Raw genomic sequence first — 25,284 nt, forward strand, 5'->3', positions numbered from 1 at the left:
AGCTGGCATTTACCTACTATTTACTATGTTCCAGGCGTTATCCTAAGTACCTTACGTTGTGTGATTTGTTTAGTCTATAATATTTCACAGATGAGGACGCTGAGGCACAGGAAGGCCAGTAACTTTGTCTTGGTCACACAGCTAATTAGTGGCAGACCCAGGGTTTAAACCCAGGCACTCTGGCCCAGTCCCGTTCTTGATTGCTCAGTGTGCTGCCTTAGGGTGTGTGTGTGTGTGTGTGTGTGTGTGTGTGGAAACTAATTGTCCTCCCCTCGCAAAACCAAATCTAAGCAAACAAAAGAATCAGCATCGTGTAAATCACATTCTCTTATGACACAGTTGAGTTACAAATCAATGATCAAAGAAACCTAAAAAGACAAAACAAGGTAAAAACGAACCACATATGTTTATAGATTTAAAAAATGCTGATAAGTAAGCTATGACTGAGGCAAGTAAATCACAAAATGAGGGAGAAATTTCTTAGAAGTTAAGGATAGTAAAGATACTATTCAGCTGTGGAATATAGCTGAAGTGGGGCTCATAGAGGAAAGTTTATAGCCTTAAATGCTTGCTTGTGTCGGAAATGAAGAAAAGCCGGATATTAACTAGCTCATCATCTGTCTTATCTTAAGAGAAAGGACCAAATGACCTAAATGTAATTCGAAGCCACTCTGCATTTGTGTATGTTAGAAAATACTGACAACAAAAAAACAGCAACTCAGTAGAAGAAAGGCTGTAATGAAGATAACAGTGGAAGTGAATGAAACATATAATATTAGCAGATGTAAAATGGAACCAGAAGGTTGGTTGTTGAATAACACGAAAGTAACGGACTTTGAGCAGGATCTAGAATGGAGAGGAGGAAAGGCCTACGTAAACGTGGTGTTAAGAACCTCCAGCAGGGGGCGCCTGGGTGGCTCAGAGGGTTAAGCGGGTTAAGCTCAGGTCTTGGTATCGTGAGTTGAAGCCCCGCGTCGGGCTCTGTGCTGACAGCTCGGAGCCTGCTTCGGATTCTGTGTCTCCCTCTCTCTCTGCCCCTCCCCTGCTCATGCTGTCTCTCTGTCTCTTAAAAATAGATTAATCATTAAAAAACTTAAAAAAAATCTCCAGGAGGATGCCCCAGTGTCTCTCTTTCCCTCCTTCCTAACACACGCTAGTCAGCCCTCCTGTCAGCCACCTCTGCATGGCCACGGCCAGTACTCCTCGTCCCTTGCTGTCTTGACCCTTGACCCTCTCACGTTCCTGTGTCTCCTCCCACCCCTTTCCCCCCACCGTGTATGTTTCCTGCCTGGGCCACAGGCCAGCCGCCTGCACTCTGGACTGGACGCCTAACGGGTGTCTTCGGCTCAGCATATCCACACAACAGACTCACAACCTCCCACCAAAACACCCACAAACTGCCACAAACCTGGCCTCACCTTGGGAGATGGTAGCTTCCTCCTTCTGGTCGTTCAGGCCAAACACGTTGGGTGTATCCTTGATTCCTCTCCTCTCCTCCCCCATAGTGTCCTTATCAGTAGCATATTTTCATGGCTCAACCTTCAAAACTTTTCTAGAATTTGACCTCTTCTCCGAAGCTGTGCTGCTACCCCCTTGGCCTGCATCACTCACCCCTCTTGATTTTATGATTTCCGCGGTCTCCTGGCTGATCTCCGTGGGTCTGCCTTTCCCTACCCTGCCGGATGCCAAGTCTGTTCTGCGCGCACCAGCCAGAAGCATCCTTTGGGAGCACGGTCTTTCCTCTGCTGGGAGTGTCCAGAGTTCATGAGAACAATCCAGTGACCAGGGCGGCCATGGAGATCTGGACCTTCCCCCAACGGCGGCTTCTGCTTGCTCACCTCACTCTCCCCTGCAGCCACGCTGATCTCTTCACTGCTTCTGGAATGTGCCGGGCAGTCTGGAACCTCAGGGTCGTCTCATTTCTCCCCCCACCCCATCCACGTGGCTTTCCCTTCTTGGGTCTGTGTTTAAATGTCACCTTAGGTGATAGATCAGATCACTGTATTTAAATTGCAGACCAGCCTGCCCCTTCCCCAGTATTTCGCACCCCTCTTCCTCACCTCACTTTTTCCAGAGCATGTCACCATCTCTTACCTTATTTATTTAGTAAACAGGTAACAGGAGTCGTGCGGGTATCACACGGGAATCTGTGGCCGTGGCCCCCTGAAAGCCAAGTGTTGGGAGCCCCGATCCGGAAGTTGACCGTGCATGCCCGAACTAAGGCCCAGGCACGGAAGGAGGGGCCGAGCTGAACCCACAGCGGGCAGGGGGGCGTTGGCCGGTGAGGAGCCTCCCCTCCCCGCCCCCACCTCCAGCGGGCTTCGAGTCCCTGGTAGCGCCCTCGCCCTCCGAGGAGCAGGGGCCACTCTTCGGCCACGGCCAGTGACCGGCGTCCGAGGGCAGGTTCCCTCCCCGGGTGGCTGTGCAGCAGGAGCTGGTCTGCCTTCCACTACTGCCGGTCGTCCTGTCAGGAGGGCCAGCGAACCGCCGGCTCCTCGAGGAAGCCTGTGCTTATGTCAGGGAGGCGGGAATGTCAGAATCACGGCCTTCGGGCTGCGTGAGCCTGGCCTGGGGCGGCAGCCGTGGTCCTGCCGGGCACTGACCGCCCCCGTGTTCTCTCTCGCAGTCCGAGCCTGAGGGCTTCTCCCACTTCCACTTGTACGTGTGCGCTGCTTTCCTGGGGAGGTGGAGGAAGGAGATTCTAGAAGAGCGGGATTTCCAGGTAAGTAAATGCCCTTTCGGGGGGGGCCTGAGCTTGATCCTGTCTGGGAGGTTTAGTGAGCTGAGTCCACAGGGCTGTTTGTGCCAGGGCTTTGGGCCGGGCGCTTGTGGTGAACCGCTGACCTGCTGTCGTGGGAAGGCTGTCACGGCCAGGAAAGCGCGCAGACCAAGGTCACCCGTGGTCACCCGGGGCCTACGCCACACCGTGCGTTCAGAGATGCCGCCGTCCCCCAGGCTCCCGGAGGCCCTTCCTGAGCCCGTGTGTATGTGTGTCCTTGGCAGTGGGGCCCCAGGGGCGGCTGCAGGGCTGTGATGGGTTAGGGCAGGTGCTGGCCCACGAGCAGACAGCCTGGGCGCCTGACCACTGGGCGGCTGTGTGACTCCGGCACGTCGCTTAGCCCCTCTGGGCCAGTTTCCTCCATGACTTAGTGGAGAGCCACAGTGGCACCCGTTCATCAGCTCTGTGCTCGGCTGGTCGCTCTGCGGGGGCTGAGTCCCCGGCCCCTTTCCCCCCCGAGTGGGCCTCCGTGTGCTGGCCCAAGTACCATGGTGGGTGTTGGCCCCTTCACAGGGTGACCTCCGCTGTTACCCAAGGTGCTTTAGTCTTCCTGCCCGGTGACCCAGGAGGGTGGGGCCTCTCGGGTACACTGAAGAGAACGGCGGTGGGGCCAGGGACCGGGCTGTGCCCCAGCTGGCTGGGGGTCCCTCTCCGGCCACTTCACCTCCTTGGGCCTCTTATCTTTTAGGCGAGGGACAAACTAGGAGGCTCCGCGGTCCTAGGTCACAGTGTGGTGGCTCCAGGCCGTCTTCGTGGCCTTGTGGCACCCTGGCTCCCTGTGGGAGGTTTGGGAGAACAGTGGGGCTGAGCCGCCGTGCAGAGCCCGCTGTTTATCTGAGGGAGGAGCGCCTAGCTTCCCTGGGGCCCAGCGGCCGGCCGCGGTCTGACCCTGGCCGACATTCCCCGAGTGCCTCCTGGAGAACAGCTCACTCATGCAGGTGGCCGGGGCTCACGGGGCCGACCGCGTTTGGGATTCTCATTGCTGCCCTGATGGGGGCTCTGCCTGCCCTGGCGGGGGAGGCACAGCTCAGGGGGGTGGGGGTTGATGAAGCCGTGGCGAGCCGTGCAGGAGAGTGTGCTAAGGTGGGAGGCTCGTCACCGTCCCGGAAATCACTCTCCAGCCCCAACCGTGGGCAGCCCTGAGCCACACGTGCCTGAGAAATGGCCCTCGCCCCCCGGGACTTCAGTTCTTGCTAGGGAGAGGGACTCGTGACAGGTGAGTGACCTCACACGAGGGGCTTTGCCACCCGGCCCTCCGTTTCCTGCTCCCCCAGTAGGGACAGTGCCGCCAGGATCCCCTTCCCACAAGTGGCTCAAGTCTCAGAGACTGTGCCGGGCAGCTTGTGTTCTCATCCTTATGAAGTGCCACGAAGGGGTTGTTGGAGGGCTGGGACCCCCCCTGGGGCCGGGGGACAGCAGGTGGGAACAGCCCTGGATGCGAGGGACCTGAGCCAGGTCTGGGGCGGGTGTGCGGCCTGCAGCTCGCTGTTGGGCTGGCTCCTGCCCCTCCTCGCCCCTGACCCCTTTGGGCCTCCTGTCTCCCTACCCCTCACACAAGAGCCCGCAGGAGGGGACTGTCCAGGTGACCCCAGGCAGCGGCTGTCCTGGTGCCTTGGAAGAAGTGACACCAAGTCCCACCCTTTGCTAGCCCGCCATCTTTTATCAGTGTTTCTAGGAGCCCCGTGTGTTTGTGGTTTGCTTGCTGGCCTGTGGCAGTCAGAGGGTCTGCCTGGGGAGTCCTGCTCACTGGCCGAGATTCGTGGGGCCGGGAGACGAGCGGAGCCCGGGGGAACGTGGGGAGCCGGGGAGGAGTGGGGCGTTCATCCTCCCCCGGACTCGTGCTGGCCGTGAGAATGTCACAACGCGTTGTGGAGGGTTGAACTGAATGGGAAAGGAAACAAGAAAACAGAAAGAGCCTTTGGAGTCCCAGGGAGCACGGGAATTGGGTTTGCAGTTGTGACATTTTAGGAGAATGCCTCTGTGTCCATGGAGGACAGCCTGAGTGACGGAGCCCAAGAGCTCCGGGCCTCCAGCAAGAGAACATCCTGGAGGAAGGCGTTCCAGGCCCGCCCTCTCTGTGCAGAATGGTAATTTGGCCCTTGGGAAATAAGTGTTGCTTTAAGTCATTTCCATAGGAACAGAATCTTTTCCTGAGGAGGAAGCTTCCCAGAAGCAAGGCAGAACCCCCGCAGTGTCACCAGGGCCCCCCCCCACCCCGCTGCGGGTGCTGGGTTGGGGGGGGGGGGTGAGACAGGCTTTGCCCCCGGCTTCAGCTCCCCGGGACTTGGCCAGGCAGTGCCGTTGGGTGCTGTGCCTTCTGAGGCTCGTCCAGGCTAGGGATGATACCTTCTGGAGTGGGCGTTCACTCCTGTCCTGAGCCTTCATGCCCTGGAGCTTTGTATCTTCCTGGGGGACCGGCCATCGCGGCCGGTGACCCTGTTTCCCAGCCGTCCCGCGGGCGCCAGAATGGGCCCCTTTCCGCAGCTGCCTGTCCCCATCCTGGCCGGCCGCTGAGGTCCGAGCCTGGGTTCTGCCCTCCTTTCTGCCTTTTCCTCACAAGGTTCTGTAGGGTCTTAGGGGTGGAAGGAGCTCCCTGTGCACAGCCTTCTATCCCCTGGCCAGGCACCTGGCAGCCCGTCTCTTCCTAGGCCCCTGAGGGGGCTGTTTCCCAGCAGGAGGGCCTGTGGCACAGAGAGAGCACAGCCGAACCACCCCCCCCCCCCAACCCCAGCCCAGGTCAGGCACATGTGGCCGAGTCAGCCGTTGAAGGGCCGGCTCCAGCACGTCCAGAGTCTTGGAACCTGGCTTGGCTCCCACCGCAGAGGCTCGAGAGCTGCCCCAGGACTGTAGCCTTGCCTGTGAGGCACGTGTCCCCCTTGGAGCACCGACGGGACATGTGGCAAAGCTCCAGGCGGCAGCTTCCCTGGGATCTCTGGCTGGTTTATAAGTACAGCGTTACAGAGAGTTGAAGGTCAGCCACTCTAGAAAATGATTTTCTTCTCACCCCCAAAGTCTGAGCTGCGTGGTTCGGTGCCCCAGGACCCCAGGGGTCTGAGCCCAGCCCCTTGTAGCCCCCGTCCCTCTGGTCCTCGCTCCCAGCCAGCCGTCCCTGCCTCCAGGGCATGGCTTGCCCAGCCAGGGTGTGGTGGAGAGGGCAGCGTGCAGCCGGGCCGCTCTGGTCCCGCTGGCCTGGACGGTGACCCAGAAGCAGCCTTGTCCTAGGATGCTCTGTGACACGGGGAGTCCTCCCCAGGTAGGAACTGGCATCGTTGTTTTGATTTCGAAGAGAGCGAGTCCCTTAGACACACGGTGGCCGTGTGCAGTGCTTTTTAAGAGGGAGGAGGGTAATTAGTTAAGTCAGGGTGAGCAGAGTTGGAACTTCCCAGCGGAGCCACGGCCTTCTCGCGGGTCCCGACATGCTTAGCGATCTGCACGCGTGTCCAGTCCGTCAGTCCGCTGCTGCCTCTCTGCCGGTGGATGGCGAGCCTTGTTAGCAGAGACGGGAGCCTGCGAGCACAGGGCAGGACCGGCGGAGGATCCCACAGAGAGGTGCTGAGTGTGAGTGGATGCCCGGCTGTGCCCCTCAGCGGACGTGAGAAGGCCCGGGTGCCGCGCAGCAGGTGGGGGTGGGAAGGCCCGGGGTGCTGGCCTGCTGGGCTTGGCCCAGGCGCCTGGTCCTTTGGCTCCTGTGGGTGGCGGGTGGCTGCCACGTGGGACCGGGCAGGACCAGGTGAGTGCAGCGCCCGTGGGCGGGGCCTCCATCTGTTCTGATGTTCTTGGTCCTGATGGATGGTCCAGCGCACCCCTCGCGGCCCTTCCTCTGGGCCAGGTCCTGCTGTCGCCCGACTCCGTTTCTACCCATGTGTGTGGGCTGCATGCAACTTCGTGCGGGGCTTGGGACAGGGGCCCGTGGGGCTGGAGCAGGAGCCTGTCACGGGGATAGAGCAGGGCAGGGGCCGCAGCAGAGGGCAGGGGCCACCACTGGACATCCTGTTCTGCAACCAGGAGGAAGTCGATGAAGCTGGTGCTGAGCGTGCAGGGGGCCGGGGGTCCCAAGACGAGCCTGAGAAGGACGGAGCCGGGAAGGCCTCCTGGGCTTTCGTAAGGCGGGGCGCTGTCCGGAGGGCAGGGGTGCGAGGACCCGATTCAGCAGGAGAATGACTCCGGGGTAGGGGAGCAGACTCGGTGAGGGGGCAGGTGGCACAGGAAGGACTCAGGCTGGCAGTGTTCCCATCGGGCTGTGAGGGGGTTGAACGGCAGAGAGGATGGTGTCCTATGTGGCCAGAGCGGCGCCTCTGCAGTTAGAAATCGTGGGGCAGAGACTTCTGGGAGCTTGGACACAGCGCTCGTCCGTGAAGGTCTTGATTTGTGCGCTCTTCTGTCTGCGCGCTAAACTCGAATTTAAAACTTTCATAAACCAGAGAATTGACGCAGCAGGCCTAGGAGGAGACGCGGTGGATCTGAGGAGGGTGGAAATAAGGTTATTATGAATCTGGATGGCAGAACATAGGGGCGGCCCGAGGGCTCCGGGTGGGGTCTGGTTGTGTAAGCCACAACCGTGTCTGCTTAGTTTTTGCGGAACGTTCACAAAGTGAACCGTCCGACCTGCGCCATAAAAGTTGTCAAAATCTGAAAAGCTGGAACAATGTGGGCACTAGTCGCTGAGTATAATCCTTTACAACAAGATACTAACAGAGTTAAAACTGAATCATCTGGCATTTGGAAACTGGAGAGGCCGCTCGAGAAGAAAGTGACCCTGTAAACGTAGAAGAGCTTTAAGAACATGTGTGATGTGACGTGTGGGGCTTGACCATGGCCAAAATGCTTTAATTATATAAAAACAGTAAAGAAAAATACCCTTTAACTCCAGAAGTTAGATATGGAAAGTGAAAGTCAACATACGATAAAGGTGATAAAGGAATTACTGAGTGAACATAGCACCAATGACGGGGTCAGAAAATGGAGCTCGTGAGTAGAATTGAGAACACTTTACTTACAGGGGGGCCTGGGTGGCTCAGTGGTGAGCATCTGAGTCTTGATTTGGGCTCAGGTCATGATCTCATGGTTTGTGAGTTCGGGCCCCATGTTGGGCTCCACAGTGAGTGCAAAGCCTGCTTGGGGTTCTCTCTCTCTCTCTCTCTCTCTCTCTCTCTCTCTCTCTCTCTGTCTCTCTCTCTCTGTGTCTCTGTGTGTGTGTGTGTCCTTCCCCTGCTCACGCTGTCTCTGTCTCTCTCAAAAATAAATAAACTTAAAAAAAATCTTACTTAGAAGGCATTTACAAATGTCAGTCCAGTGGACCAGTCTTCCTGCAAACCCAGATATGTGGGTGATACAAACGTTCTCCTGCGTTTTGGGAAGGGAGACAGCAGAGATTTGGGGGGAGTATAAAATGCCAGAATTGCTGCAAAATGAAGTAAACGACAACAACAACAACATCCTTGAATGGACCCATAATTTTGGGATAAGTTCCAACATTTTCAAAAGTCTTACCTTTAAACATGGTTCTGAGGCCAAAACCTGTCTTCCCGAGCAAGTTCTTTCCAACTCTCGAAAAACCTGTCGCCGTGTGGCCTGTGACCCGCGGACTTGCCTATGTGTCACAGAGCTCTAATCACTGCTGCCCTGTGTCTGTGTGCCCCCCGCGTGTGTGTCTGCCTACGGAACTGACCCTGTGAAGCCGTGCGGTCGGGGGCGGCGGCCTCGGTCCCCGGCACAGCGCCTGACCAGCGAGGCACGAGTGTGAACATGGGTTGAGTCAAGGAATTCTATATTAATAGGAAAGAACAGCACCTGTGAAAAGGAAATTAGAATCTAGTTTCACTTGCATGTAATACAAACACAAATATGTTTCGTAAAGCACCAGCATGTTTAAACCATTGATACATTAAATAAAAACATTCCGTGAAAAAGTCCCCCCCCCCCCCCCCCCAGGAACATGAAATGGTTTGCTGTCGATAAATCTGCCTGTGTCACGGGTCCCACACGTGCAGGGCTTCATTAGAAGGGCTCACGGGCCTCAGCGTATGGTCCTGTTCATGGCTGACATTTGTCACCCAGCCCGGCAGAGATGCACAGCTGGGTCAGTGGGGGGAAGGCGCCCCAGGAGGAGTGGAAAGGAAGCCGGGTGCCTGCTTCGTCCTCCCCAGGAGCCACACAGAGCGTGCTCCCCGTTTCTGCCCAGAGCCCAAGGTTTCTACTGGGGCCAGGTCTCGGGGACGCCTCTGCCCGTCAAGATTCTGGATGCCAGGAAAGCTGGTGTTTCCCGAGAACGATGTGCAAGGAGTGTCTGCGGGCTGGCACAGAGCCCCAGCTTTACCACAGAGAGATCCTCTCAAGAGCCACGTTCTCGATGCCAGCCACGGGTCAGCCCTGCAACCAGGCCCCTGGAGACCCGGCTCTGCTGTTCCTGTTCTTCCTGCTTGCTGCTCATGCATCCTCCCAATAAGCCACAGGGTCACTCATGAAACCTAGCAGCTTCTCCTGCATTTAATAGAAGGAAAAACAGCAACTCAGCTCTTACTGAAATGGAAATAAAAGAACACTTACCTTAACATGCCAAAGACTATCTGTAGACCGCATCCAGCAGTACCCAGGGGATTCGAGGGACAGTCCCCTCTACGTCCACAGCACACCTCCGCGTCTGTGATATGACGGGTACACGTTCAGCAGAATCTCCCTGCTCCTGCCCCACCCACTGCGCAAGCTCACACACAGACGCGCAGGCCAGCGAGATGAAAAATAGGAGTGAACGAACACTGGGGTTTGCTTTGTAGACCCTGCTAGTTCCCGCTGGGGGCAGGCACGGAGCCCGGCATGGAGTGGAGGGGAAAACCTGGGGTCTGAGCAGGCGAATCAGAAACCTTTGCCTAAGCGAGGACCCCTGAACTCCGGCAAGTGAACCAGAACAGACAGACCTGGAGGTGTGGCTTTTGCTTGTCTGAGACGCTTTTCATAGAGCAGGAGTGAGAGAAAAGTGTCCCGGCGATGGGGTCACTCGTTCTACTTTTGTGACGGAAGCACCTCACGCTAAAGCATTAATTTAAAATGGCCAGAGTCCCAGGTGCCTGACTTGCGAAAAGTGCCAGCTTTCTGTAGAGTGACACGTAGGAAGCACAACCCTGGTAAATGTCCGTCTGTCTGAACCACCGTCAACAAAGTGAAAAGCAGGTGAGAAACAGAAGAGCTCACAAACAGGATCAAGACATCTTCCGTGTTTGTGATACGCAGAGAGCTCACGCAAATCAGTAACGGAATGACCATCAGCAGTCAGTCCACAGAAGAAATTATGTAGCCGGCTGGTGAACGTACGTATATCTTCCAGTCGTTACTAAGGAATTGAAAAATCAAACAGATGCTACCTGCCAAATTAGCGGTGCTCTTTAAAATGCACTTCATTAAAACTGATGGAGCTGGCGAAACAGGCGTGTTCCTTCCTTCCTTCCCACGGGGATGTGATATGCAGCCTTTCTGGGGAGCTGTTAGTAATTTATGGCAAGAGTCTTACTTGGGCCCCTGTAATTCCCCTTGTTTATGATTATGGGAAAACAAACCATCTGCCTCCTAAATGTCTAGTGTTAGGAGGAGAGTTCTCTAGGTTAAAGTACTTGGTTAGAATATTCTAGAACTACCAAAAGATCTTGTCTTCAAAGAATAGTTACTGTTGTGGAAAAGTGCTCCCCGTGTATTCCTAGCGAGGGAGAAGCATGATGGGAAGTTACACACGTTTTATATGCAGGGCGTCTGCACTGCTCATGCACACGACCTACACGTGTACACGTAGAAAATACGTATATACATTTACATGCTCATATACGGATAAAAATGACCGCGATTTTGCTTGTGTAGTGTGCACAGAAAAAAGAACAAATCACAGTGCTAGCGTTTTTTTTTTTTTTGTTTGTTTTGGTCAGTGGAATTGTGGATATCTTAAGCTTCTTGTTTGAACTTTAAAAAAATTTTCCATATCCTCTCAATATGTGGTCAACATGGCTTTTCCCCTCCGGTTAATTCCTGAGTTAAGGAGGTGAGACCCCCCCCCCCCCTTGGTGAGGTGCCCAGCTCAGAGCCCGTGTTCTGTGACAGATGTCAAACGTCACCTTCCTGAGGCCACAGCAGGTGTCCCTCCATAGTGGGAGCCTGTGTGCTCGCGTGTGTCCCTCAGCTCACACACGTGTGCACATGCAGACACATGTACACACGCACACAACCAGGTGGTCCTCAGAGGCGAGAAGCGTGTCCTGTCCTCTGGGGACCCTCGGTGCCCATAGGTGCCTGTGTGCGGTAGGATGTGAATAAATGCCTCCTGAAAGGAGGGCCGAAGGGAGAAGGGGACGGGTTGCAGGGCTGCATGAAGAGCAAGGTGCGTGGGCCCTGGAGCCAGCCCCTCCCCCCACCACGGTGGCTCAGGCTGCACATGGGCTGTGAGAGTCCTTTCCCTTTGGCCAAGTTGCCACAATGGGCATTTCCTGGACCGCTTGGTGCAGCCCATAGGTCACTCTTTTTTTTTTATTTTTAAAAATTTTCTTTTTGATTTATTTATTTTTGAGGGAGAGAGAGAGAGGGAGGGAGGAAGCATGGGAGGGACAGAGAGACAGAGGGAGACACAGAATCCAAAGTAGGCTCCAGGCTCTGAGCTGTCAGCACAGAGCCTGACACGGGGCTCGAACTCACAAACCGCGAGATCATGACCTGAGCCGAAGTGAGACGCTTAACCGACTGAGCCACCCAGGCGCCCCTAGGTCACTCTTGAAGTCTGTGTTTTATTCACTGGATCAAGCTTCTTTATGCCCTGTCATCTGTCCCCTTCCGTGGAGGCGGGTTGGATGAGGTCATCTCTAGTGGCCGTGCGGGATCCCTGTGCAGGCTGGACGGGTTCTAGTACGTGACTTTGAGCCCTCCCTGGGCGTCCCCGCACTACTGGGCCTCTGCAGACTTCGGAGATCTGTGGGCAGGAAGCAGCTGGGAAGATGTGCAAGGCGTCTGTGGGATGGCTCTGATTTACAGGGACAGATGTGCGGCAGTGCCCAAAGCCCAAGCCTCACGGAGACCGTGGGGCCCAGCGTGCGGGAGGGGGCCAAGGGGGCCTGGCCGCTCACCCATCCTCTGGCCTCAGATGCGGGTGCCAGTGTGCCCACCTCCACCACAGCTTTAGGAGAGGCCTCGAAGTGAACACTTCTTAGCCCCAGCTTTGGTGCACCGGGACCCCGGGCTCGGAAAGTCAGTGGCGGCTTTAGGATTGCGTGTGGAAGCAGGTGGAGAGAAGCCGCGCTCCCTCGCTGGGAGGGCCTTTGCCATCTCCAGTGCTCTTCTCCAGTGCTCTCACCCTTGGACAGCCACCCATAGGTGACCGTGGGGTCCCGGCCCCTCCGGGAGGCCCAGGAGTGTCCCCATGGAGTCCCGCCGGCTGGGGCCTCCAGGAGGACGGGGCGGTGCCTTCGTTTTGGGCCGCCCTGGCTCTCCCCTTGCTCTGAAACCAGGGAGGTCAGAGCCAACACGGACTTTCGGCCTTTTTTCCTCCCATGTGGGGCTGCGGCCTTCTGCCCTGCACAGTGCCTGGTGCCTGGTACCAGCGGGAGGACGCTTGCCGTCTGACAGGGCGTCTGTGCACGTTGGTGGCACTCCTGTGCTATTCTGCACACCTTCGCTTGGAGTTGTAGCCCCTCGGATGGGCCCATTGCCATCGATTCCCTCGCATCCCCGACAGCCGCTCACGGGGCGTGGAGATGGCCCGGCCCCCTGGGCAGGGGGTCATGTCTTTGTCAGACCAGACTAATTTTGCGATGCCGAGTGCCCTTGGGCGGGTTAATGGTTCTGTCCGGTTTGCATTTCATCCCGTGTTCATCTGAAGCAGCAAATGTCACGAAATGCCAAAGTACAGATCAATTGTCTCTTTCTTTATCATTTCAAGACATTTTAGAGACAAAATTAGGTCAATTGAAAACTAATCTTCGAGTGCCACGTGTGTTCCTGTGGGCTGCTGCGTGTGTTTAAGCGTGGCGTGTGTGTGGTCGCGTGCGGTGTGGAGTCATGCCCAGGCTGGGGCGCCCAGGGAGGCGGTGGGTCGGCGAAGGGAGAGTCGTGGCGTCTGACCTCAGTTGCCTCATCGGCAGGGGGAGGTGGGGGCCTCCCACCATCTGTGCTCGCGGGCTCGCTGGAGGGGCGAACGAGGTCACGGACAGAGGAGGGGCTTGGAGCCGCCCCGCACCCACACGCACCCTCAGCCTCTCTTACAAACCCAGGCGGGGGGAAAGAATTGATCTCGTTCTTTGTTGGTCTGTGAGCAAAAGAGGCTTTTCTCGTTGCACATGGGGGGTTTTGCTTAGTCATGAAGGAAACTTCCCTTTACCTCCTGTGGAACCTGTTTGGGGTTCTCTCCGCACGAAAACCCCGGAGGAAGGAAGGCCCTCTTTGTGCGGGATTCTGCTTTCCCTCGAGGCCGAGCCGAGGCTGAGCCGCACCCTCGGGGTCATCAGGGCAGGCGGCACGACCGGTGTTGGGAAGAGGGCACGTCGTCCTCCACGGGGACACTGTGAGTGGCAGGGCCTCTCTGGGGACATGCTCTTCCCCGGACCCCTCCCTGAGCTGCGCAGGTCTGGACTCAGATCCCTGATCCTTGCCCACCCGCCTGCCCCTCTCCCGCCGGGGCGTGCACTCCTCGGCTCCCCAGGGCTCCTTCTCAGAGGGAGCACCCAGGAGGGGCGGGGGGAGGAGCTGGGGTCCTGTCCTGTGCCATCCTGTCCACTCCCGTCCCCGTCCCGTCCCCCATTGCTGTCGCTGGGCCTTGCCTGCCCTGACCTGCCCGGACGCTCCTCCCTGATCATTTCCCATTTGTGATCGGAACTCACCAGGCGGTTTTTGAGGGAAATGGGAGTCAGCACGAGACTGGAGAAAATCGATTTTGTCCCATGACAATCCCCAGATGTATCTATATTTTCATTAAATCATCTCTCTGCGGTGGGTTTTGCTTTCCTTGTGGGATTGAGCTGCTGGAACCAAGCCCTCGAGCCCCTTCTGGGCCTGGTGGCCGCAGGGCAGCCTCCCCACCTTGCACCCCAGCTCCTGGAGAGTGAGCCCAAGTGTCAGGCCAAGTGTCCCTCCGCATCCAGGGCACTCGGGTGTGGGGGCTCCACGGGTGCCCCAGGCAAGGTACGTGACTGTCAGCCAGAGTATAGACGCTCAGTCCTTACCTGACGCCCGCAGAGCGGGGTTGGGGTGCGTCCTCACTCACCTCTCTGCATTGCCCAGCTTAAGGCTCATTCTGTTTTCTTTCTCTTCTCTGAGATTCTTCCATAACGAATGCTGTCGCCTCTTAGGAAGCGGTGCTCAGACTTTGTACTGTGTGGGTCCTGTCGTTGACGGGTCTCTGCATGCTTTCTGAGAGCCGCGTGTCCCTGGTGTTGGGGGTTTAGGGTGAGCGTTAGCACAGGCAGAGGGGAGTTACACGACCCTCCTTGCAGCTCAGGAGGCCCCGAGAGCCCAAGGAGGATGGTTTAATCTAGCAGTTTCCCTTCAGGACGTGGCAATCCCATAAATCCATAGAAATTAGCCAGCAGAGAGGCTTCTGGGCCGGAAAGTGGAAGGGGGTGGGGCGGGACTGTTCCCAAGCATTCTTGCCCCCGGCACATACCTCTAGGGATGATTTTTAGTGTCCTAAAGCTCTTCAGGTTGTCCCCGGAAGGGAGAAAAGTTCTCAAAGGCTCTTTCCGCAGAGCGCCCCTCTCCCCACCTCCTCCCAGCTCCCGAGGAGGCCACTTTCCTCCTTGGAAGTGGTTGCTTTTGTGTTTGTGTTTGTCTCTGTCTGTCTCAGCGGCTGTCTCTGGAGTTTTCAGGTGTAATGACTTTCTGCAGCAGAAAGACCTGCCTTCTTACCCTCCACAGCCCCCAGCTCTTTGGGACCCTCCTCCTGGGGGGCGTGAGCCAGACCCTGACACACACACACACACACACACACACACGCACACATGACCCTTGGGGACCCCCCACCCTGGGGGCCTCAGCCAGACCACACAGTCACACACACGACCCCTCGGGGCCTCACTCGGGACCCAGTTTGGCTGTGAGCCTGGGGCGGGGCGGCCACCATGGTCTCTGGAGGCTGTGTGCGCTCCCTGGGACTTGAAACAAATTGGGCTCCAGGAAGTGAAATATCAAATGTTTAGGTGAGTCTGTGGAAAGGAACATCCTGTGCCCTTCAGTAAGTGTTCAGCCGCGTAGTCTCGCTCACACATCTGAGACCTGAGCGGAGACTGTGGGTTAGATCCGTCGTTCCACGGCGGGCCCCAGGCGCACACAGGACTTCTTGGAGACCACGGCCACTTTTCACTGGAGCGGACCACTTACAGCTAAATGATTTCTAAGCAAGATTATAAAACTCCTTCCGTGTTTTTATTTAAAAACTGTTTCATGTGGATGATGGCTGCATTTTAGTATGCTTATGAGGGGTGGGGCTCCTGAACAGTCCTTGGGACAGGTCCTTGGATAGCTGTCCCAGGGCCCCCCAGCCTGCGTGCCAGACGTTGGGGGCCAGCTGCCTGCAGTCCGGGTTTCGAGGCTCACTGAAGGACACCTCTGAAATCAACGACAGGACACAAAGCTGAGTCCTGTCCTGTCCGTGATCTCTCGCTGACGGGGCAGCGGCTCAGGCCGACCGCCCAGTACAAGCACCCCGTGCCCCGTCATACACCCCGGGCGCCTTCCCTGGGTTGTCGAGCCAACCCAGGAGCCTGTGCTGTGCTCCCTCCTCCCCTTCCTCAAAGGAAGAATCTCTCGCCTAGTGGAAGGTCTCCTCTCAGCCCCACGTCTCAGCCCCTTCCCTCTGGGCCTGGCATGTGGCCTGTGCCCACCCAGCCGGGCCGTCCCAGCCTGAGCCGCTCTCAGGGGGGCCTCCCCGCAGGTGAGCTGGAGGGCAGCTGACACCGTGGGCTTTGCCAGTGACTCACCCTGCTCGTTTCTGCCTGTGAATTAGTCTTGCCATTAAAGAAAAAATTACACCCACCATTCAAATCATTAATTGAAAGGCCCTTATTATCTCATTAATGGTGTTTGATATCTGAGCCAGATAAACTGGGAGAAGCTCGTCTGTTCAGTCCCTGAAGAAATGTAATCACATCATGGGCCTTATTGAAATGTCTCCCTCTCAGCCGTCAGGAAGTCCGTGCCACAGCGGTCTGTTCGTGGACCCCCGTTCGAGTCTGGCACAGAAGTACCGTTGTGCAGCCGGGGCGCCCGCGTGACGTGCGTTTGGCCAGTGGTGTTCAGGAAGGCGTGCCCGGCTGCGGTGCTGGCTGTGAACGGCCCCTCTGAATTCCCCAACCGCGTAGACGCCTTCCTCCTCTGGGCGGTCTCCTAGGATCAGTGGGGTTTCAGAGAGAGGCCGAAAAGAGGGAAGGGGGCGGCCCCAAGGCTGACGTCACCTGCACGGTGCGTGAGGCTTCTGCATTGACCTGGGATGGACAGGAAATCAAATGGGAACCACGGCCCCTGAGAGCCATGTCCCCGAGGCTGTGTCCTCTTGCTGAACCCGGGGTTCGCTGGGTTGATTGCCAAGCTCCTGGACCTTCTTTGTGGAAAGAACCCCTTATGCCCCGTGGCGGTTCCGTCCCCTCCCCCGCATCTTCTCTGCCCGTCTAGCCGTGTCCTGCGTCCTGGGTGCCCCAGGCCCTCACACGGGGGAGCCGTGGTCTGTTCGTCGCTGACCCGGTGCTCTGGCAGCGCTGGCTCAGCCTGAAGAGACTGGACAGGAAGACTCATGTGTGGGCTTCCCCGGCACCTGGGACTAGGCCGTGGAAAAGGAAGGAGTGGGTGGTTTTGAGGTTCTAAGATCCTCACCTGCAGCGGAGGTGACGCCCAGCGAAGTGAAGGGACCAGGAGGAGTGCATGGCAGCCGGGGTCCAGCAGGGCTGGCGCTCCTTCCTGGCTCCCGCGGTCCCCCACTGCCCACCTGCCCCCTCCAGCCCCACTCCGTGGGCCCCGGCCCCAGTCCCCAAGGTCGTGTTCGGGGTCCTTCCTGGGAGAGGTCCATTTCAGTTGGCAGGGGTCCTCTTGGGTTCAAGCTGTAATGTGCCTTCCTGAACCCAGAGCCTTGGGCCACTCGGGAGTCCTGGGCTGGACCCTCACGGCCACCACCCCCCGTGAGACCCTGAGTGGTCATTTAGCTTCTCCCAACGTAACCGACACTAGTGAGCTGCTCAGATAGTGATGATGAATGGGCTCCTGTGGGAATCCTTCCCTCAGGCCTCGAGGTGGGAGCTGTCATTGTCCAGCTGAAGCGATGACAGAGGGCACACCGGCCCCTTTCCGCCAGAGCCCCGTCACGGAGCCCCAGGGGCCTTCTGTCGCTACAAGTCACCTCTCAAAGCGGCCTGTGCCCCTCAAGGGTCAACCATGAAATAAACACGCTTGGCCGCGGGGTCCTGGCCGAGGCCTCGCCCCGTGTGCAGGCATGAAAGGTCCAGGAAAGTGAGACAGGGCCACATGGGCCGGACGAGCTGGGGGATTGCCTTCCAGTCCAGAAAGCCCTCCGTCTGCACAGGGAGGTTCATTTTGTTACCTTCATTAGTTTGAGGATTTTCAGGGCAAACACGATAGGATTTCTCGATTCAATTCTGGGGTGTTTGTTTTTTTGCGATAAAGCACACGGAGGAACTTGCATTGATATTTAATTCGTCTTGCAAAGAGGAAATATTTGCTCCTCTCTTACTCAGTGCGTCTGATTCTCAGCTGGGCCGGTGAGGCTGGCGGCATCCAGCCAGGACTTGGAACGCTGTGGACGCCCAGCCTGGGCCTGTTGCTGCTGAGTCGCGGTGCCCGTGGTCCCCACGCTGCCCCTCACAGCCCCAGGCGCGATGCTTGCCGGCCTTCATCAGCGAGCTGAGACCCCCACCACGCCCCCATCTTCCCTTCCCTTTCCTGGGGCTCCGTGTGACTTTGGGGGAACTGCCCCTGCCCCGAGCCCCACACCGCACCCTCAGCCAGCCTCACAACTGAGACCAGGTTGCTTCTTCTCTGCGGCTCAGTGTGACCACCCGTCGGAGGATGCCAGCCCCCTCTCGGTCGTTGTTAATGCAGACGACGCGGGCGCTCTGCCGAGTGCGGTCGTCAATGTCACAGCCACCTAATTGGATTCCGGATCCACGAAACTCGGAGGCTCAGGGTCCCCAGAGACACGGCAGGGAAGGAACTGTGTCAGCAGAGCCTGTCGGGGTCACTCCCCGCCCCTCACTTACTGAGAAAGGATGGCCCAGAGTTACAGCTTATGAAAGTGACTGTGAATGTATCTGACCTGGCCCAGTGCTCGCTGTAAGCCTTGTGCGTCTGGTAAGGCTCAGGTTCCTGGCCCCGGGCACGCTTCCTTCAGGGACGGGTCAGGCAATAGACAGGGTTACCTGTAGCTGGGCGCCCCGTGTCTGCCTCTATCCCTTTGGGGGACTCCTGAGTGCCTTCTCCCACTGACCTGGCCGGTATGTCCTTGGAAAGCCTCCCTGGGGGAGGGTTTTAGGGGACAGCTCTGTCTTTCCAGCTGCCTTGTTTGGCAGAAGCCCGGGACACACACACAGCTGGCTCAGTCTGCCTGTCCCCCCTGGCAGCCCCATCTGGATTTGGGCCCTTTGACTTAGCCCAGCCTGGGTAGGCCCTGGGTTCACAGGGCTCAGGGGTTGTGAGTTGCCCCGTAAGGGTCCGGCTCCAGCGTTTCCTGATAGTGGGGTCACTGCCCTCTTGCCCTAGGCGGGCAGCATCGGGCCCTGTACTCACACAGTGTTCCCACGGGAGACTTCGCAGAGGGCGAGCGCTGTGACAGGAGTGAAACCGCCTCTCCCAGGGGTCTCAGGGTGACGAGCCAGCCCCGCGGCTGCAGGACTCCCTCACCTGCCCCCTTGCCGCTTCGGAGGAGGCCGGCTTCCTGGCACAAGGGCCCGTGGCTGGGGGGCCTTCGCAGGCGGTACGTTTGCATCCAGGCGTTGCCGTGGGAGGAGCTCCACGGTCGGTGGCGTGTTTTATGTCTCCAGATAATCCCGTTGTGATAAGCCTAATTCCTGCCCGAACACGCATACCAGCCTGTGAACCCGTCACAAAGTCAAATAATGTGACATCTCCTATTACGTTATCACTCTCGATTAGGATCTCTCTTAAATGCCAGCCTGCGATTCTGTCTGCGCTCCCTGCCACACTAGCATCTTTTTATAATCATCATCAGATGACACCTCTCACTCTGGAGATGGGTCGCCCTAAACGAAGCCCAGCAATTTTTAACGCGACTTGTCCTCATTGGGAGCGGTGGGCGTAATTTTGAGCAGAAACCGAGCTGTGTGTATTTAGAAACCAATTGGGAACATCAGGTTGCTCGGGCTGCGAGTGGTGTGTCTGAATCGCCTCTTCTGTCCTAGGGCTGCTTCCCACTTGGCCCTGCTCGTTGTGAGACGGATCTCCTCGGGCGTGGGAAGTGCCACCGGGTGGGGTCACTCCAGGAAGTGGGCTTGGGGGCCGGGCCTGGGGGAGGGTGCTCCTGTCCGCCTTTCCCCCACCCACAGCCCCGGCAGGCGGGGGAGCCTCAGTCCTGGGGAGCGGTGAGGGGGTCTCCGGTGCGGCTCTGGTCCAAGCCCGGTGACGGGCTGCTTGCCACGTGCTGGGGTGTCTCGGCACCGACCTCCTACAATTGCCAGCCGGCAGGCACGCCAGGCAGGTGCTGGCCTGGAGGGGCCCGGGGTTCAGACTCCAGCGCTGTGGGCTGAGGGCCTTGATCACATTGTCTTGTTCTCACTGCCCCGGCCTCCAGAGTGAGACCTAGGGGCTGTCCCCTGCTTTGGGTGGCTTCTGTGGAGCTCACTGTGCTTTTTGCACACACACGTTTAATCCTTGAAACAGCCCTACCAGAGGGCTCTTGTCCCAGATCTGGAGTCCGAAGAGACCGCTGCCAGTGCAGTCCCGCTCCACGCCTGGGCCCTCCTGCCCTCGACCAGCACCTCCTGCAGCCGCTCCCGGCCTCCCCAGTCAGAGGTGGGCCTCAGGATTCTGCAGAAATAAATGGAGACAGAGGAGATTTTATCAAACACCCGTTTCAAGGGGCACGACTTTTCCTTTGTTGCTCATGTTTAGTAGTGGGGGGGGGGGTTCTTTGAAAAGTTGGATCTTTTGTGGTGTTTCCCCAGAGGAGGGAGGGAGGAAGGAAATGACTTGGCTAATGCCTTAGATTAAAGACCACACATAGGACTCAACTGGGTACGACTCTGTGAATGCGACTAAATTTTCTGTTTTACACAATGGTTGCTGGCACGTAATGTGTTCATTTTTATGTATCAGTTTTATCAGTAACGCTAATTGAACATAAGCAACATAACCTTCCTGTGCGCTAGGCCCTCTGCTGGGCGCTGGGAATGTATCCCTGAGTCTGCCACAGCTGTGGCCCCATGGGCCTCATACTGAGGTTGGCTGCTCGTGGAAGCAGCTAGCCTCCAGATGTAGGCGGGCAGGGGGGTGGGAAATTGAGCCATGGAGCCTACTTTTAGTCCTTGCCAGAAGTTTTGTGTATGTCTCCATCTGTCCACCTACCTGCCACCCACCCATCTACCCATCTACCTATCTATCCACCCACCCATCCATCCACTCATCTACACATCTACCTGTCCATCTACCCATCATCCCTCCATCTACTCATCCATCCATCCATTTGTCAGTCCATCCCTCCACTCATCCACCCATCCATCCATCCCTCCATTCCTCTATCTATTCACCCATCCATCCACCCACCCATCTCTCCATCTACTCATCTACTTATCCACCCATCCCTCCATTCCTCCATTACTCTATCCATTCACCCATCCATCCATCTCTCCATCCATCCACCCATCTCTCCATCCACTCATCCACTTATCCATCCATCTATCCATCCATCCGTCCATCCGTCCATCCATCCATCCATCCATCCATCCATCCATCCATCTCTCCATTCACCCATCCATCCACCCATCTCTCCATCCACTCATCCACTTACCATCCATTCATAATCCTTCCATTTTTCCATCCTTCCATTTCTCTATCCATCCACCCTTCCATCAATTCACCCATACACCCATCCATACACCCATCCATGCATCTATCCATCCACTCATCCACTTATCCATCCATCCATCTGTCCATCCCTCTATCCATTCACCCATCCATCCATCCACCCATCTCTCCATCCACTCATCCACCCATCCATCCATTCATCCATTTCTCCATTCCTCCATCCATCCACCTGTCCATCTACTCCTTTATCCACCCATCCATGCACAAGTCAACATTAAATTGGACACATGCCCTGCTCTTCTCAGTTGGGCACTGTGAAGTTTGAGCCCTTTGGGGCCTAGGCTGTCTAAGCCTTTGCCCTCAAGGATCTCAGGTGATAAGGGCCATGGTTGAATCCTGCGTAGATCCTGAGGGTGGCTGCCTTTTGGAGATGTTGTAAGGAACCATACATACAGCTCCCCAGAAGAAGGCGCTGGAGGAGGAGAGTGCTCTGACCCAAGCCTTGGCCTCCAGAAGGACCTCTTTTCCTGGAAACCCTGGCTCTGTCTCCCCAGGGAGGGGCACTGGGCAGGTGGTCACAACCAGGAGCCACCTATGTCCATGCCCCCACCCTACCCCAGCCAGCTAACTTGAGCTGGGCAGTGTCTCCTCTGTCACTGAGGACCTCAGTGGAGCAGATTGGGAGGCGGGGAGAATCTACTCTGTAAACACCTCCGTGGATTGATGAAGATCCCCTGTAAGTCTGTAAATCGCAGGTCTGGAGTACTTGGCAGTGATCCTTTAACATTCTTGAAGAGGCTAGTGTCCTATTAGCAGACTGTGTGCGGCCAGGGTGTTCCTGGAATCAGGGTGTCAGAGCCCTGCTGTGCAGGCTACTTAGTTTTGAACTGCTTCTGGGAACGTGCTTGCCTTTTGAATGTGGCCATCAGTGTGCCTCAGTGGAACAGTCCAGAGCCCGGGACAGTGGTGATGCTGTGCCTACTGTATGGAAAGTAAGGGATCTGAGTAACAGCTGGGCCCCTGGGAGCACAGAGTCCCCTCCCACTCCACTGCCTGCCGTGTCCCCTGGGGACCCTGTGCTTCAGACAGACACTCATAGGCCTGTATGTGCACCATGGGGCCAGCCCAGCTACTGAAGCACAAAACCCTGTTTCCTGCCCAGGCGTAGGTCCTGGAGACCTGGTGGGACCGGGGTAGGGGGCGAGGGGGAAGCTTAGGGGGCCTGCAGTGTGCTGGAAACATGAGGGGGGCCTCCTGTCACTCAGTGCCCTGTACCACACTCCCCTCCGGGCCTCACGCAAGTCAGGCCTTCCGTCAGAGACTTCCCGAAGGCCCCTGGCCTGCCCCACACTCCTGGTAAGGCCACATGCCTCTGGACGGTGGTGTCCTGGCACTGTGTGCTTTACAGACAGGAAGCACAGAACCTTCCCACACACCCAGCTTGAGGATGCTAGGAAATATCAGTGCCTTTGGCTCTTCTGTAGAAAAAGAGCCTGGCCCCCATACCGCCGCACCCCTGCACCCCCCACTCTGACCTTCCTGAGCTGGGCCCTTTCTCTCTGGCCTTTGGAAGCTGTCGGCGTGTTGTACCGGGGTGTCAGAGGCTTGCAGTGGAGCACGTGGTTACCTGGGCCGGAACGGGGCGTTTGCATTCCCAAAGCTCCTGGCTCAGAACATGTCTGTTCATCCTAGGAGGGTCTCTGTGTTTAGGGGCCCTGCGGGCCCTTCTCCATTGGCAAGAGGGCCCTTTTCTGACACGGGCGCAGCATAAGAAGGGTGAGAGGGCTTCTCTGCATCCGGAACCCACCAGCCCCGCCTCCTGGGCCCTGCCGAAGGCCTCGGGAAACGATGCCAGCCAGGAGGGGCCCCGGGAAGACAGCCACAGGCTGACAGGACCTGCCTTTGCCTGTCCCATGGGCGGTGCGCAGACCCACCCGCCGGCCCCAACACACACACCCTGCCCGGTGTGCTCACACTCGCTTTCAGGGCGAGGGTCGGCGCCTGTGGCCCTGGGGCACGCGGGTGCTGTTGTCGCCCAGGTCCCTGCAGGGGACGGGGTGCAGGCCTGGGAGGTCCTGTCCTCGTCAGACCACGTGAGTCGGGGGGAGACCGAGTGGCTTGGTGCAGCTGAACCCCGGCCGTGTGGGTGGTGGCTATAACCGGAACTGCCGTGAGGAGGGCTGCAGATGGTGGGAAGTGGATTCTGCCTTGTTCCGCAGCAGCGCCCTCAGGCTGGCACTGTCGCCATGCCCTCTGACAGCCGGGGCTGGTGAGGCACCGAGGCCACTGGTGCGAGTGAGGGGTAGAGCTGGCCCGGGGCCCCCGCCCGCGTCCCCTGCTGAAGGGCTCCCGGGCAGACTGGTGGGCACCATCCTTCGCGTCCCCGGGCGACGGCTGGGGGCTCGTGCTGGGGCTGACCCAGGGAGGTCAGGGAGGAGGAGGGCGGCCGCTCTCTGCTCAGAGGCCTCTCGGCCGGCAGTCCCGCTCATCGCAGGTGTCGTGACAACCAGAAAGGCCCAGCTTGTTTCCGGAACCCCCGAGAGTGGGTACCCCAGGTGCAGGCCGCTGCTGTGAAAGCCGGCGTGATACCTTCCGTCTCCCCCCAAAGCGTGCCGTTCCGGGAGCGTTGCTGCGGGAAGAGGCAACGAAGAAGATGCAGCGGAAGCCTAGGGAGAGTCTGATGCAGGTGTGTTAGGCAGCTGACGAGAATCTTACTTTGCTGGCAGCTGTCGCTGTCTGTGCTCTCGCCGGCCCTAAACACGCTGTGAACGGTTCCGATTTCTGTGTCCTTTCTGAGTCACCACGTACTCGCACTCCTGATTTTGTACTCACATTTGACCTGCATTTTCTTCTTTAAGAAGTGTGCTCCTTCACAGCCTAACGTGGGTCCACGTCAGCCGTGGGGTGTTCTCTGTGGCACAGAGAACCTTCTAGTGGAGGCAGGCGGAAGCTCTTGGCTCGCCGACCGTGTGGGCCCCTTTCACCTGAGAGCCCAGGCGCTTCTGTGCCGAATCCGCGTGATGGAGCCGTGGATCCTGTGTCTCCAGCTCAGACCCCGCGATCAAGCTGTAGCCTCTTGCTTACGGTTGCCGGATGAAGCACCTGCGGGCACGTTAGGGGACTCCGTGAGCTCCGTTCCCGGCAGCAGAGAGCCCAGGCCTCGGCATCTTTGGCTGTGGCCGCCACAGGGACGCGCCGCTCAGTGTCCATCCGCCTGGATGGGGCAGTGCCCACCCACGCCTCCCTGTAAGCACTCTGAGATCATCGGTCCCACGGCGTTCCGGATGGGGCTGCGAGCCCACGTTCTAGGACAGGAGCCAGAGGTCTCTTCCTGCTGCGCCTGGAGGGGGGCGGGAGGGGCCTTCCCACAGCCTTCCCGGGGGGCGCACCCCTGCTCACGCACTCCTTCATCCTCAAATACCGCCAGCCAGCAGCCCCCCCGAGAGCGTGGTGCCTACTGAGTATCTCCAGACTGTCCTGCAGCCAGACAGACGGGAATTGGTCAAAAGTGAGGCTCAGGGTGGCGGGAAAAGCGAACCAGTTGTCACAGGATGGAAGAAGTAAAAGCAGGTGATGTCAGATGCAGAGGCGCCGTGACCGTGGCCAGTGTGGGCGCCGGGCGTGGCCCACCGTGAAGACAGCTCAGAAGAAGGCTGAGAAGTAACGGTAAGACCAGCCCAGTGGCCCCTGCATTCACCGGAACCGGAAGCTGCCAGTTATAAACAGAAAAACATCTCTGCCCCTGAAAATTATTTTGTTCTTTTGAAAACTTTCTGTGGCCATCCTTACGTGTCACCAGCGTTTGTGAGAGCTTCACGTGAGCACAGTTCACTGTTCTTAGAGGATCCTGCGTGCGAGCTGGCTCACCGCCCCTGGAGGTCTCGTCAGAGGACTTGCACGTGCACCGTCCGCCTGTGTCTCATGCACGCCTGTGCCCCGGCATCGTGACGACCCAGGGGCCCGTGCGCGGTGTGCTCAGAGAGGTGGGGGACACACCTTCACCTTGTGTCACAGTCAGGCTGCACCTGGCATCTTGTGTCTCTGTCTTCCACAGACGCTCTCTAGGAGTCTTCTGTTTTCAGCAATTGTGATGTGGTGGGACAGGGCTGGCCCTGCCAGAAGTGCATGCCCCTGAGGTCATGTGCCATCTGTCCATAACCAGGAGGCCCTTCCTGGGTGCCCAGGCCTGGCTGGTTCCTGAGACCTTCTGCAGGGGGCAGGGCTGCAGTGGAACTTGGGTTGGGGGTTGCTCTGCCATGTGGATGGGAAGGTTGCGTTGGCTGGTTTGTAGGGGCTCATTCATTCAGCAGTGGGCTGGGCAGGGGAGTGGTGTAGAGGTGAGGCCGGGTAACCCTGTACCCCCCCCCACCCCCCCGCCCAGGGGGGCTTATAGGCCGGGAGCGGCGGCAGAGCTGGCACGGGTGTCACGGGAGCCCCCAGCAGACGAGTGCTGGTGCGTGTGGAGTCTGGGGGACGCTGAGGTCTGCGGGCTCCAGGCACCT

At 57.9% G+C, this 25,284-nt stretch overlaps 1 protein-coding gene across 2 annotated transcripts in view; it reads left to right on the forward strand.

Annotated features, from left to right (window-relative positions):
• Nucleotides 1–25,284, forward strand: part of TBC1D22A (TBC1 domain family member 22A) — a 297,147-nt gene that overhangs the window by 259,016 nt on the left and 12,847 nt on the right. For both annotated transcript variants that reach the window (XM_049626541.1, XM_049626542.1), the window contains one exon: nt 2,627–2,722. In XM_049626541.1, the coding sequence (XP_049482498.1) occupies nt 2,627–2,722 (96 nt within the window). The remainder of the gene's footprint in view (nt 1–2,626; nt 2,723–25,284) is intronic.

Source organism: Panthera uncia, chromosome B4 (genome assembly GCF_023721935.1).
Source record: "Panthera uncia isolate 11264 chromosome B4, Puncia_PCG_1.0, whole genome shotgun sequence".
NCBI classification, from domain to species: Eukaryota; Metazoa; Chordata; class Mammalia; order Carnivora; family Felidae; genus Panthera; species Panthera uncia.